General features: G+C 33.0%; 1 protein-coding gene across 2 annotated transcripts in view; it reads right to left on the bottom strand.

Moving 5' to 3' along the window:
• The window catches only part of spn-E (tudor domain containing 9 protein spindle E), a 117,502-nt gene that overhangs the window by 4,002 nt on the left and 101,276 nt on the right, over positions 1–12,224 (bottom strand). For both annotated transcript variants that reach the window (XM_072523635.1, XM_072523636.1), the window contains exons 17-21: positions 10,575–10,712; positions 6,703–6,977; positions 2,820–3,093; positions 839–960; positions 339–551 (exon numbers count right to left, since the gene is read on the bottom strand). In XM_072523635.1, the coding sequence (XP_072379736.1) occupies positions 339–551; positions 839–960; positions 2,820–3,093; positions 6,703–6,977; positions 10,575–10,712 (1,022 nt within the window). The remainder of the gene's footprint in view (positions 1–338; positions 552–838; positions 961–2,819; positions 3,094–6,702; positions 6,978–10,574; positions 10,713–12,224) is intronic.

Below are 12,224 nucleotides of genomic sequence, written 5' to 3'. Positions count from 1 at the left end.
AACTTGGCGCAAAACAGTAATTGGTGCAGTAATTTCTTATAAATAGACCTATAATTTGAAATAAAAATCATCGAAATCCAATCATCGGTTCAGAAGAAAAATAGCTTCAAACTTATGGTATATTTAAGGTGCCACTCTTTAAGGTGGTGCGTTAATGTTAGAGAGTAGAGATGAGTGAGAACTGTGTACAAATATATGATTATCCCTTTTATTCTTAAAATTTTACACAAGTTCTACAAAACTACTAACGTAGTTAATTATAGGCACACACTAACAATTGTTTCATAATTCAAAAGTGAATTAAAATTTTGTTATAGAAGTGTACCTTAGTTACTTACTTTCTCGCCATGAGATCTAAATCGTTTAAGTTTTTAGATACTTCGGGATGATATCCTTGTCGATTACATAATTTAACAAAATCTAATAGCGGCCATATTTGATTTTCATCCATACCGGATGTTAAAATCGTTGATTCAAAATTATTTTTGTGCCATATATTGGCATACTGCACAGTTGATCTTTCAACAGATCTGCGGTCAGCATGCAGTAACCTAAAACACAATTTATGTTTTACTATACAACTGTAAGAAAATATCTAAGACATAAATAAATAAGGAAGGAATTACGTTCATGACTAAACTCATAACATCTCAATAGTGCATTTAAATATGTAGAAAATAAAAAACTCTAAAAACTATAAAAGTAAGAATAAGAAATAGATGAACTCAACCTGGCAGTCAAGTACAATTAAACCTAGCAAATCGGCTAAAAACTTAATAAGGTCAAGGCCTTTTAAAGAAGCCAGTTGATAATTGAGTTAATTCAATTAAATCCTTACTCCATAAGACTTTTCTTTAACTCTTTTTGTTTCAGAAGCATGTCTCGCGGGTTAGCGTTTTCAAACGCAACGTCAGCCATTACTTTCAATCCTTGGTTCATTGCGAAACGTACACTATTTACCTAAAACAAAAAATACAAATATTAGAAAAAAAAGTACAAACAAATATAAGAATCTGGATCTCACAATGGATACGTGAAAACCATATAGTCAAAGACCACAAAAACTAAATGTATGGTCGGGTATACTAGATACTCATCAATTGGACCGTTTTTATAGAAGGAAATTTAACAAGTGATAATTATGAAAAGCTACTTAGAAATAAGATTATACATGCCCTGAAAACACGTTTGGAGCTAATTTTAATGAGATATGGTTTCAGAAAGACGGAGCTCCAGTTCATTTTGGTGTATATGTTATTTATATCAGGCATTTCTTGGCCGATGGATTGGTAGATTAGGTAGTATTGAACGGCCTGTTCGTTCACCTGATTTGAACCCTAAAGATTATTTTTATTGGGGATACTTAAAAAGTAGAATTAATAAAACTAAACCAGCAAGTGTTGCAGACCTAAGACAAGGAATTATCGATGAATCCATATTAATATACCATGATATATACCCATGATATTAAAGGAAATTAGTCATCCGAAACCATGCGCCGTAAGTGGTGAAATGTAGCCGAAATCACGTGCCCATCATGAATTCTAGAAAATTTTGAATTCGATCATTGGCGGAGCGTAAGAAAATATGTTTCTTTGCTGGTCACTTTATATCGTAACAATAAAATATTATATTATTGCTTATAATAATAAAAATCTAGATAAATAAAATAGGTCTAGTTTATAAAATATAAATAAAATCTAAAATATAAAATACAAATAAAAAAAAATAGATCTAGTTTATAAAGTAAGTTTTCATTCACATTAATAATGTGTCGACTGAGCGGATGAGCAGAAGTCACGTCGAAATATACCTAAAGATGTAAAATGTTGAAATTAGTATATTCTTTTTATTTCAGAAGGATATTCAATTATTTAGTCTTTCACTAAAAAGGGTACTTGCAACCGCAGATGCTTGATTGGTCTATATGTACATACTGTATTCTAAAACATGCCAAAACGTGTTTATTTGGAAGAAGTTATACATCGAGTCATACATTACATGAATCATATTGTTACAAATACAATACTCCCCGCAATTTTCAAGATTCGAAGTTTATTTCTGAGAAAAATTAAATTCTTTTGAGTGTCAAATAACCGAGAAGTCTATTTAATAACGGAATTAATCAATATCCTGATTTTATGTCGAAATGTGTTTACACACCAGAATAAAGACACAACAAATGAATCAGCAGATTGCTGCAACTACACAACGAAGCAAATACTTTCATTTTATAAGCGTCAAAAAAACTAAACATTCCGTCAAAAAAAGAACTGGAATATAATAATTATTATTTAAATGGGAATAAACCACAATGGAATATAATATACTCGAAAATATATTATACAAAAGCACCTGGAACTTACAGCAAATATGATAGATCATGCTTGGAAGAATTTTATCACTACTATAGTTATTTTCGTTCAATATTACATGTACCCCCCTCTCCTGCTACAAACGAGTAAAACTGTAGTAGAAGTAGAAACTGTACAAACAAATAGAACTGTACGTGGCGTTTATTAACACGTGTGTAAGTCGAAATATCACGTAAATTTAGTAGAATTGATAATCTCATAACTTGACATATCGACCGACTTGAATGTACTAAAGACATTACAAATAAAATAACAATATTTAAGCAACTCCTGTTTAAAATTATGATTTTAATAATATACTTATAAATGTACTTATAATTTACAAAACATAAGTATCTCCCATTGGAAGAATCTAGTTTTTACTACTGTCATAATTTTATATCAACCTCACCTTATTTCTGTTTACGTAAAACTACTTATATAAATAAAAATTTAAGCTCTTACTCTATTAACTTCTTCCTCCGTTAATTCTGTGTCAAGGGTCAAAATAAAATCATGTGATGGATAATATGATTTTAAAGTGACTGGATCATATCCAAGACCACAGAGAATAGATGCGACTTTTGTACCATCCTCAGTTACTTTGGGACTCATTTTGGGACAAAATAAAAGTGTTAACAACATCGGTAGTCCCGGTATGTTTGGCATTAGAGTAGTCTGTCGTAATTTCAAACGATCACTGCTTGCCGATTGCGATACGTAAGCTGCCACCAGTAACCTTAAAAATCCAAAAATATTTTATTACAATACAACGGTATAACATGAGCAGACATTATCGACTATTAGTATATATAGTATTATAAATAAAACTATTTTTATACAATATTATAACTAAAAGAAATTTATTCAATTTAGGGGCGGGGTAACATGTGGAGGAATTGTGGACAAAATATAGAAACATAAGAATTGAGAAGGCAACAGGAATTTTGGGGGAAAACCAAACTAGTTAAAAACAAGTTGAGCAACAAGTTTAGTAAAGGAAAAAGATATTTACGCTTGGAGACAATTCGAGAATACCGTCTCTGTACCGAAAACTGTAAAAAAAAGATCACGGTACATAAGATTTTTCATTTGACAACGAACGAGAAATTGTATTCAATGGAACGACAATTCGGTGGTGACAGTTGCAACTAATAACTGAACAATTTGCGCTAATTGGCGCAAAAAAATACAATAGGAAGGCTAGCTTTACATGACAACGGAATATACACTTACAAAATAAACGTAAATGGAAAAAAGCGATGGTTGCTCCTTTTTGTAAATTTAATCGACAATATTGTACATTCGTAGACAGTATAAATTTGCCAAATAAATCACAAATATCATAGTTAAAATTCAAGTCTTACATAGCAGTCACTTTTTCATGAAAATGGATAAACTAGCTCATTAGCTGGTCTCAGCAGGACCAACTAATGAAATAAACTCTTTTATGGACGCAACTAAACTACGACTGACCATCTAAAACCTTATTACCAAAAGAAATTCGACTTACCAAAGTAAGTCATGCACGCGCCAATCTCCCCCAAACTCAGTCACGCTGTTTAATGCAATAAACCGTACGTTAAGTTTTAAATTAGATATACACACAATGGCAACACTGTGCGCCGTCGCGTGCGTCACACTTTCCACGAATCTTTCCGTTGCCAATAATTTATCATTATACAGTGATTGTTTAAAGCAAGAAGAGCGTAGATTTTTAATTTATTTTTGTAAACAACATGCCCGCAGAAAAGGTTCAAATAATAAAATGGTTTTATGGTGGTAATTCGGGACAACAGTGTGTAGATTTATTTTCTTTGTTTTTTGAGGGAAGACCAATTCATTGCATACCGTCAGTTCATAATATTGTTAAAAATGTTGAGAGTTGTTATTGCCTCAAAAATTGCAGAAAATGCACGCTCAAGAAGTATCACCAGAAAAAGTTCCGAGAATACCGGGATACACAAATTTGTGCAACAATAAGTACATTCAACAAGTTAAGTAGAAGTGTTACTAGGGAGTAAGATGTTAGCAAATGCTACTGTAACGAAAGTGTGGAAAAAGAACAGTTACAAGAATTTTAAATATTCGAAAACGCAGCAGCTTTATCCAGACGACTACTTTCGAAGAATGCAGTTTTGTGAAACTCTAATAACGAAGGCTAATGATGAACTCAATTTTATTAAAAACATTTTATTTACTTATTAATCTTCTGTTTCGCTAGTAGGGAGACACAATCCTTCCACTACGAGGTATTGGGCGCGGGAAAACCAGCACTCAACGTCCTCAAAAAGTTAACGACTCGACTGGCATTTTAGAAGACCACATAATAGGTCCATTTTTTATTGAGGGCAACTTGAATAGTAGAGTATACCTCGATTTGTTACAGAATCATGTTCTTCCCGCTATTTTTAATCTTTCTAATGTAAATCTGGAGAATGTTTGGTTCCATCAAGACGGCTGTTCAGTTCACAACGGTCGAATAATTAGGGAGTACTTAAACAATACTTTCCCGAATCGAGTTATCAGTGGAACAGGCGATATTAAGTGGCCTGCGCAATCTACAGATCTTACATCCATGGGCTTCTTTTTTTTTGGGGACATTTAAAAATCATCATCTACGATCATCATGAGGCTAGGGCCCAAAATTTGGATGAATTAAGAAACCGAATAAGAGAAGTCTCCAATTCTAATACAGTAGAAAATCTTACATCCGTCCGCAGAAATTTTCACGATAGATTGGGATACTGTTCAGTCGTAGAAGGTCAAATATTTATTATTATTATTATTATATTACAAATAAGGGCAGAGGAGCGAGCTCCTATTATGCCCAAAAATCAAAAATAAAAAACATCCTTATAAAACTAATACCAATTATAAAGTTAAGTAAACATAAACAATTAAGTATATCATACAAAAGTTGAATGGTGAGACAATAAATAAATAAATAAATAATGCTGTCAAGAAAAAAAAATCCTATAAATAAAATAAACCACTATCAAGTTTATTTTTAAAGATGTTAACACTAGTTGCCGATATGGTGTCTTGATCCAAATTGTTCCAGATATTAAAGATTCTATTTGGCAAGAAGTTCACCCTGGACCTTGCAGTAGTTTGTTCCCTTTTCAATTTGTATCGATGGCCTCTTAATCTTTCGTCTTGATTCAATGTGAATATGGTGAATAGGTTCCCAAAGTTATGTTTTAAAATACGGAAGGAAATAATTAGATCACCTCGAAGACGTCGCTGCTCGAATGTCGTAAGAATAATATTTGAATCAATTTTGGAGGGAATAAAGAATTATTCCTTATTTAATTAGGAATTATTTTTTATTTTTAATAAGAATATATTTTTTGTTTTATCTTTTTAAAGGAATGCACTTTTATTTTTAATTCAACCACAAAAAATTGTTCAGATTATTAAAAACCGATACAAATGCACCCCCTTATAATTTCAGTGTATTTTTATCGAGTTAATGTTACAAGAAATGAACCGGGTGTACGTAAGCGAAACCAAAATCTACGGACAAAGTTGCATATCCCTTGCCTTGTTAGGTGTTACTAAAGTTTTCTCGTTTTCTGTCTTCGGAGCGGAGGAGATCGGATAATTACAATTACCTCGTACGAGGCAATGTTGCCGATTTTAGCGCTTTATGTATTTGCAATATATAATCCAAAACTTAACACGCAGCCAGTGGCGCACCTAGGTTTGGTTTTGGAGGTTAACCCCCCTCCCCCTCCCAGAACACCATTCCGAGACTGTTACTAACAAATTTTAAGACTCAAAATGGAGGTAGCATAAAAAAAAATTCGGTGCCCAACCAAGCCCCCCACAAGAAATTTCTAGGTGCGCCACTGTTAACGCACTGTAACATTTGATAGTGGATTTTTTCATTCATGGATAAATACAATATCCTGCAAGCGTAAGCTACAGGTCACCAGCTACAGTAAAGGAAGAAATAGAACAAGAAGACGCACACAATCTCAAACACGTTTACTAAGTGTAACATTCATCTACACACTAATTGTTTTCCACACAAAACCGTAATTTCATTGTCACTAATCCCAACATTTTGTTGTGGAATGCAAGTATGCATATGTAATTTTTATTATGTTGCATATGTAACTTGAAAAATAGGTAAATAATTATATATTTACTAATAAAATACAGGTAAACCATTAAATTGGTATTTATCAATTTGGAAACTAATAGGTTAACGCTAATTTTTCTGTCAAACTGTCTTTGATTTGTAGTATTGTGTTTAGACTTTACTAAAAGTTGGTAATTATTCGTATGTCTGTATAATCTGAACTTTTATTTTAAACAATTTGTATAAATTGTAGGGTACCTGGTATGTTGATCTTGAGGTGCAGTATCTAACAATACAGTATTAATTGAAGACCCTTCAACATCAATACTTTTACTATTTGAACTTTCGAGACAACTGTAAACTTTCATTTCTAATGGACTGAAGGGTCCTTTCAGATGTATTGTTCTCCCTCTTGTAGAAATATTTGGCGCGTCAAAATCGTCATAATTTTGAACTTTATCAAAACTCAATCTTACAGCTTCTGCCCTTGGATTGTCAGATGAATGTACTTTTTGTCGATTTTCGGAGTCAACCTGTAAAGAAAATATATTAATTGATATTTACCTTTAATCAGAATATTTTGTTATTTAAAATACTTTTTTTATATATTTTGCTTCAATCACTTAGGATTATTAGCATATCAAAATACAAAGAGTGATGAAGAAAAATAAAACATACATAAACATATACAAAAATATCAATTACAGATCTTCTTCAAGTGCCCTGTCCGTTGCGAACGTTGGCTATTAGCATGGCAATTCTGATCTTGTTTGCGGCGCTTCTGAATAGTTCGACCGAAGTGAGCCCGAACCACTTCCGCAGATTTTGGAGCCACGAGTGTCTTCTCCTGCCTGGCCTTCGCTTACTGTCTATTTTCCCCTGGACAATCAATTGTAGTAGACGGTACTTATCGTGTCTTAATATGTATCCTAGATATTCAAGCTTTCTTTGTTTGATTGTGCTCACGATTTCTTTCTCTTTTCCGATTCTTTGGATTACCTCTATGTTGGTGACATGTTCGGTCCAAGATTTACGAAAAATGCGTCGGTACACCCACATTTCGAATGCTTCTAGTTTTCTCATGAGCGTCTCTGTCAGCGTCCAGGCCTCCACACCATATAGTAAGATCCAATTACAGATAAGATATACAATATACAGGGTGGTCCTTAAGTAATTGTACAAAAAGAAACCGCAGATTCTACACTTTAAAATATTACGATTAAAGCCAAATTGCTTTAATAAAATGTTGATATTAAGAAAGATACAGGGTGTTAAAGTGGAAATTTTCTAAATTAAGGTTAAGGCCTTAATTATGGCAAATAGTTCTGCTGTAAAATAATTGTCTCAAGAAACAATTTATAGATGGAATGATCATAATATGTCAAAAAGCATGCTACTACTCCATTTATGGTCTTAGACGCATCAGTGAATATAAGATAGTAATGAGAAAGTGAGTTTTAAAAAACAATGGGATCACGTTATTTTTGTTATATGCTGTAAGTTTAAGGTTGCAAAGTTCTAATGTAAACATAGCAAGGAAATAAAGAAGGAAAATTTAAGGGGTAATTAGCCCAGAAAAGAGTAATAATTATTTAAGTAATTATTACATATTCCAAATTGATTAAAGAACAAATAAATTCATAGCTAGTAAGTAACATAGTTAATGCATATATTTTTACATTAAACAAAGATTGAAAACTCGACCCAGTTTAAATGTATTACACGAGTCTCAAATATCAGGTCAACACGGTGTTTAAAAGAAAAAAAATCACGTTTAATAACATAGACCTCCACTGGAAAATAACACGGGGACTCAGTCAGCAAAAAAATAATAAATATATATAAGGTTGAATGCTCGAATAAATGAACTTTGATCAGATAAAAGGCATATATCGAGCACAGTTTAATTAAATCTTGCCCAAGTACTTTCGATCCCTAGATCATCTTCAGGGGCATCTGAAATAAGCCAAGAAACGTTTTTTTATAACCAAAGAAATTTAATAACTTCGATAAAAACTCGAAGTTTTATGGTTGAAAAAAGGTTTTTTATATGATTAACGTTTATAGACTTACTTCGTCAATTGTGGCCTATCCGGCAAGAACAAGATGTCATAAACATAAAATTGTACATTACACTACACTACAAATAGACAAACAAACACTTTAAAATAATTTAAGGGAGGCTACATTGCTTGAAGAAGTCGGAGACAGAATGGCTCCTGATCTAACGGAAATGTTGGGGTGACATATGACAAATGACAACTTGGATGAGCAGTCACAATCATAGATATGTGATCTGCACCTTTTACAATTCTATGAAACTAAGTATTGACCAAAAGTCCAACTGACACTACTATAGGAGATCACTGATGAAATATAAAATTATATAGAATATTTTTAAGTAAATTGAATAATCCAGATCTCACACTCAAACATGTCTGTAATAATTAAGGTGTTAGTTTGAGAGCAACTGAAATAGACGAAAAGTAAGAATGCAAGAAGCGGACTAAACAATATGTTAAACAGTGGGTGGTTGACTACAATAAAATGGTCTACCAAGCACTATCTGTAATATAGAAAGGAAGAGATCTGACTATGTAATTAAAATACTAATAATTGAAAATCAAAATGGAAAGCAAAATATATAAATGGGGTGTAATCCAAGTAGTTCAGTTGAACCCACAGTCAATGGTATAACTATAAAATTACTATGGATGTGCTCAGTGCAGGAAGTCTAAACAGTCGAGCTGGGTCCCCTACGAGGTGAAGCTGTAATAAAGTTTTTAAAAATAGGTTTAAATTTAGTACAATTTAAATTAATTTGAGTATTAAGACAGTGAGAGTTTTCATTCGTTTCCCTTGTAATTTCCAAATCTTCCAATAAATCCAACTCCATATAGTTTTTCTTTCTACTAATGTCATGTAAGATAGATGAACCAGTGTTGATGTTAAAATTGTGTTTACTGGATAATAAGTGAAGGGAATATGGGATAAATGATGGGACTATGGGAATAAAAAAAAAAAAATAATAACTCGACCTTGGTACTACGATCGGAAATTGAGAATACGGGCTCATAAAAAAACCGAACGAAGCGGCCCAGCGAAGACTAGTGGGAAAGTGGCACTCGAGAGCACCCCACGCAAGAAGTACGGGCGATCGGGACGATACGCAGCCAGTGAGCGCGCTATTTAACTCGACGGGATAGTGTGACGTACAAGTGCCGGTATCTGGAGATTCGAAAGTTCGCGATAGCGCGCCGTACTTCAACTGACGGATCTTTAATCCCTGTAGGACTGGAGGCGTATTCATTAGCTAGAGCCTAAATACGCGAAGGTAACTAAGATCTATATACTAACCCAAGGTATATCTAATAATACGGAATTGTCCGCCCTTTAATTCCTTGCTTTGTCTCTTCTCGTCTCCCTTCGCGCATGATCGAAATATTATTGGTCATAACTGATATTTTGTTATCTTAGTTGTAGTATACAGTCTATTTAATACATTGTAAACTCGAAATTTGTTTTTTTTTATCTTCCCGGCCGTTATAGGTAGAGACTAGGAGAGATACACATTTTTCGCTTATGCAGTGCTCCGGCTTCTAACGTAAGCCCATAGCCTCTCACTCTTTACAGGACCTGAGACCGAGAAGTCCTTAATCCCCTCCCTCCCAAAATCTCCCCACCCTCTTGTAAATCCGCGAGGGCGAAACGTTTGCATCTACAATTAGCGAGCCGCTAATTGTAGATGCAATCCAAGGATATTGAGACAGGCGTCTTCTACAATGGTGACAGAAATTTATTAGAAATTGGAGAGGGAATAACCCAAGAAAACATAAATTTATTTCACAGTTAGGATAGATAGGAGGTGGTTCAATAAAATATAAACGGAGAGTTTTTTTTGCTTTAAAGTATTATTGTTTTAGCGTGGCGTGTAAAATTAAAAATAAAAAGTTTTAAGAAGTGACTCATCAGACTTATGGATCGGCACTCTTTTTTAATCGATATAAATCAATATAATCTTATTCTTATTTGGGTAAATAAATAAAAATTTATTGTGTTTAAACAGCTTTATAAGAATGTTAACGATTTTCATCATCCACTAATAATGGGATAATATCTATGTAACCTACCTTTGACAGAAAACTCTCTACTGCAGGTTCAGCCCACCCGTCTTCAAGCATAACCCGATTTAGTGACTTAGAGTTATTCATGTGAGGATCACGTTTGTAGATCTCTAGATATACTACCTTATCCACAACGGAATGTACCTAAAATAAATCGAAAAATTATTAAACCAATTATATATTATATAATTTATCATATTAATTAGTATAACAAAACAAGAATAATTAATTCATATTTTAATCAACAGTTGATTCACCAATGAAATAATTGATTCACAAATAATATAGTTCTAGATGAAAATTGTTAATGTGTATAAATGGATATCCTGTTCCCAACCAATGTAAAATGGTATACACCTCATCAAAGCATAAAAAAACGTTTTAAGAAATTCCCCAATAACTTTCGTGGTATTTTGGTAACTGGTACACTCAATCATGTATATGTAAGGATATTAGGAGACCTCATAAAAAAAGAATACTACAGCTAACAAAGAAGACAAAGTTGATTTAGTTTAGTTTCTCAAACTTTAGAAAACAATTTTGAGAAACAATATAAATAACACGCTAGAAGTACGGCAACCTATACAGTGAAAGGATACAGTTTTACCCCTCCTGCTAACTCGTTTATTTTACCGATTCAAGAAAATTGCTCAGACACGTCGATTTTTAAACTTTTTTATAATATCTAACGGTATCAAAGTTTTGGTATTTGGATGAACCACATTCAGGTGATAGCCACACCCTGAATTTTTTAAATTAGCAATGGGGTCATGTGACACTTCCTTTGAAATGTGAAAATCTGATTTCAAAAATATATTCCACTAATAATATATACACAGAGTGATTCCCTTTTGTGACAAAGTCTGTTACATCTGTTATTATAAATGACACAAACAGTTATTTACAAAAATAAGCAGCTGTCAGCTTCACATTTTAGTTAAATTTATAGGGTACAGCTCAGTTATAAATATACGGAGTCTTCCATAGCACAGTACCGCATCAACGATATTTTTTTTAATAGAACACCCTGTATTTAATTTAATTTACTTAATTCTGGTGATCTGGCTGGCCAAGAATTGCTCCTTCTCTTCGTATTCATTTGTTAGAAAATTGCTCATTCAATTTACCTGAGTGCGTTATGATGAGGCTCCGTCATGTAAATATCATAATTTTTCACGGATGGAGAGTGGCACGTTTTTAAGTAAAATAGGTAAATTATTTACCAAAAAACTTAAATAAACCTCTCGGATTGCTGTTTCCTCAAAGAAGAAAGGACCTATTAGATAATTACCTAAAGTATCATCCCAAACGTTTAAGGACCACCAAGTTTGGGTCGTGGTAATTATTTAGTATGGATTTTTTGTGGAGTAATAGTAGAAATTATGACGACTGACCCATTCGTTCTTGTGAAATGTTGCTTCACATACGAATACGCTTCATATCAGAATATAACAAAATCGAAAAAAAATTTTCGTATAATTATTTTTTGTCGTGCCCATTCAAATAAAGCTAACTACCCTTCTTAAAATCATTAAAAGTTAAAATAAGTTTGCTAGGAGGCAGGGGGGGGGGGGAGGTAAGACTTTATCCTCTCAGTGTATAATGGATTTAGCAAAAGTATTTCATGATCGGAAAAAAATATATGGGAATATAATC

This window comes from Diabrotica undecimpunctata, chromosome 2 (genome assembly GCF_040954645.1).
Source record: "Diabrotica undecimpunctata isolate CICGRU chromosome 2, icDiaUnde3, whole genome shotgun sequence".
Classification (NCBI taxonomy): Eukaryota; Metazoa; Arthropoda; class Insecta; order Coleoptera; family Chrysomelidae; genus Diabrotica; species Diabrotica undecimpunctata.
The sequence above is the reverse complement of the archived record's forward strand: the minus strand, read 5'-3'. Positions and strand labels throughout refer to the sequence as shown.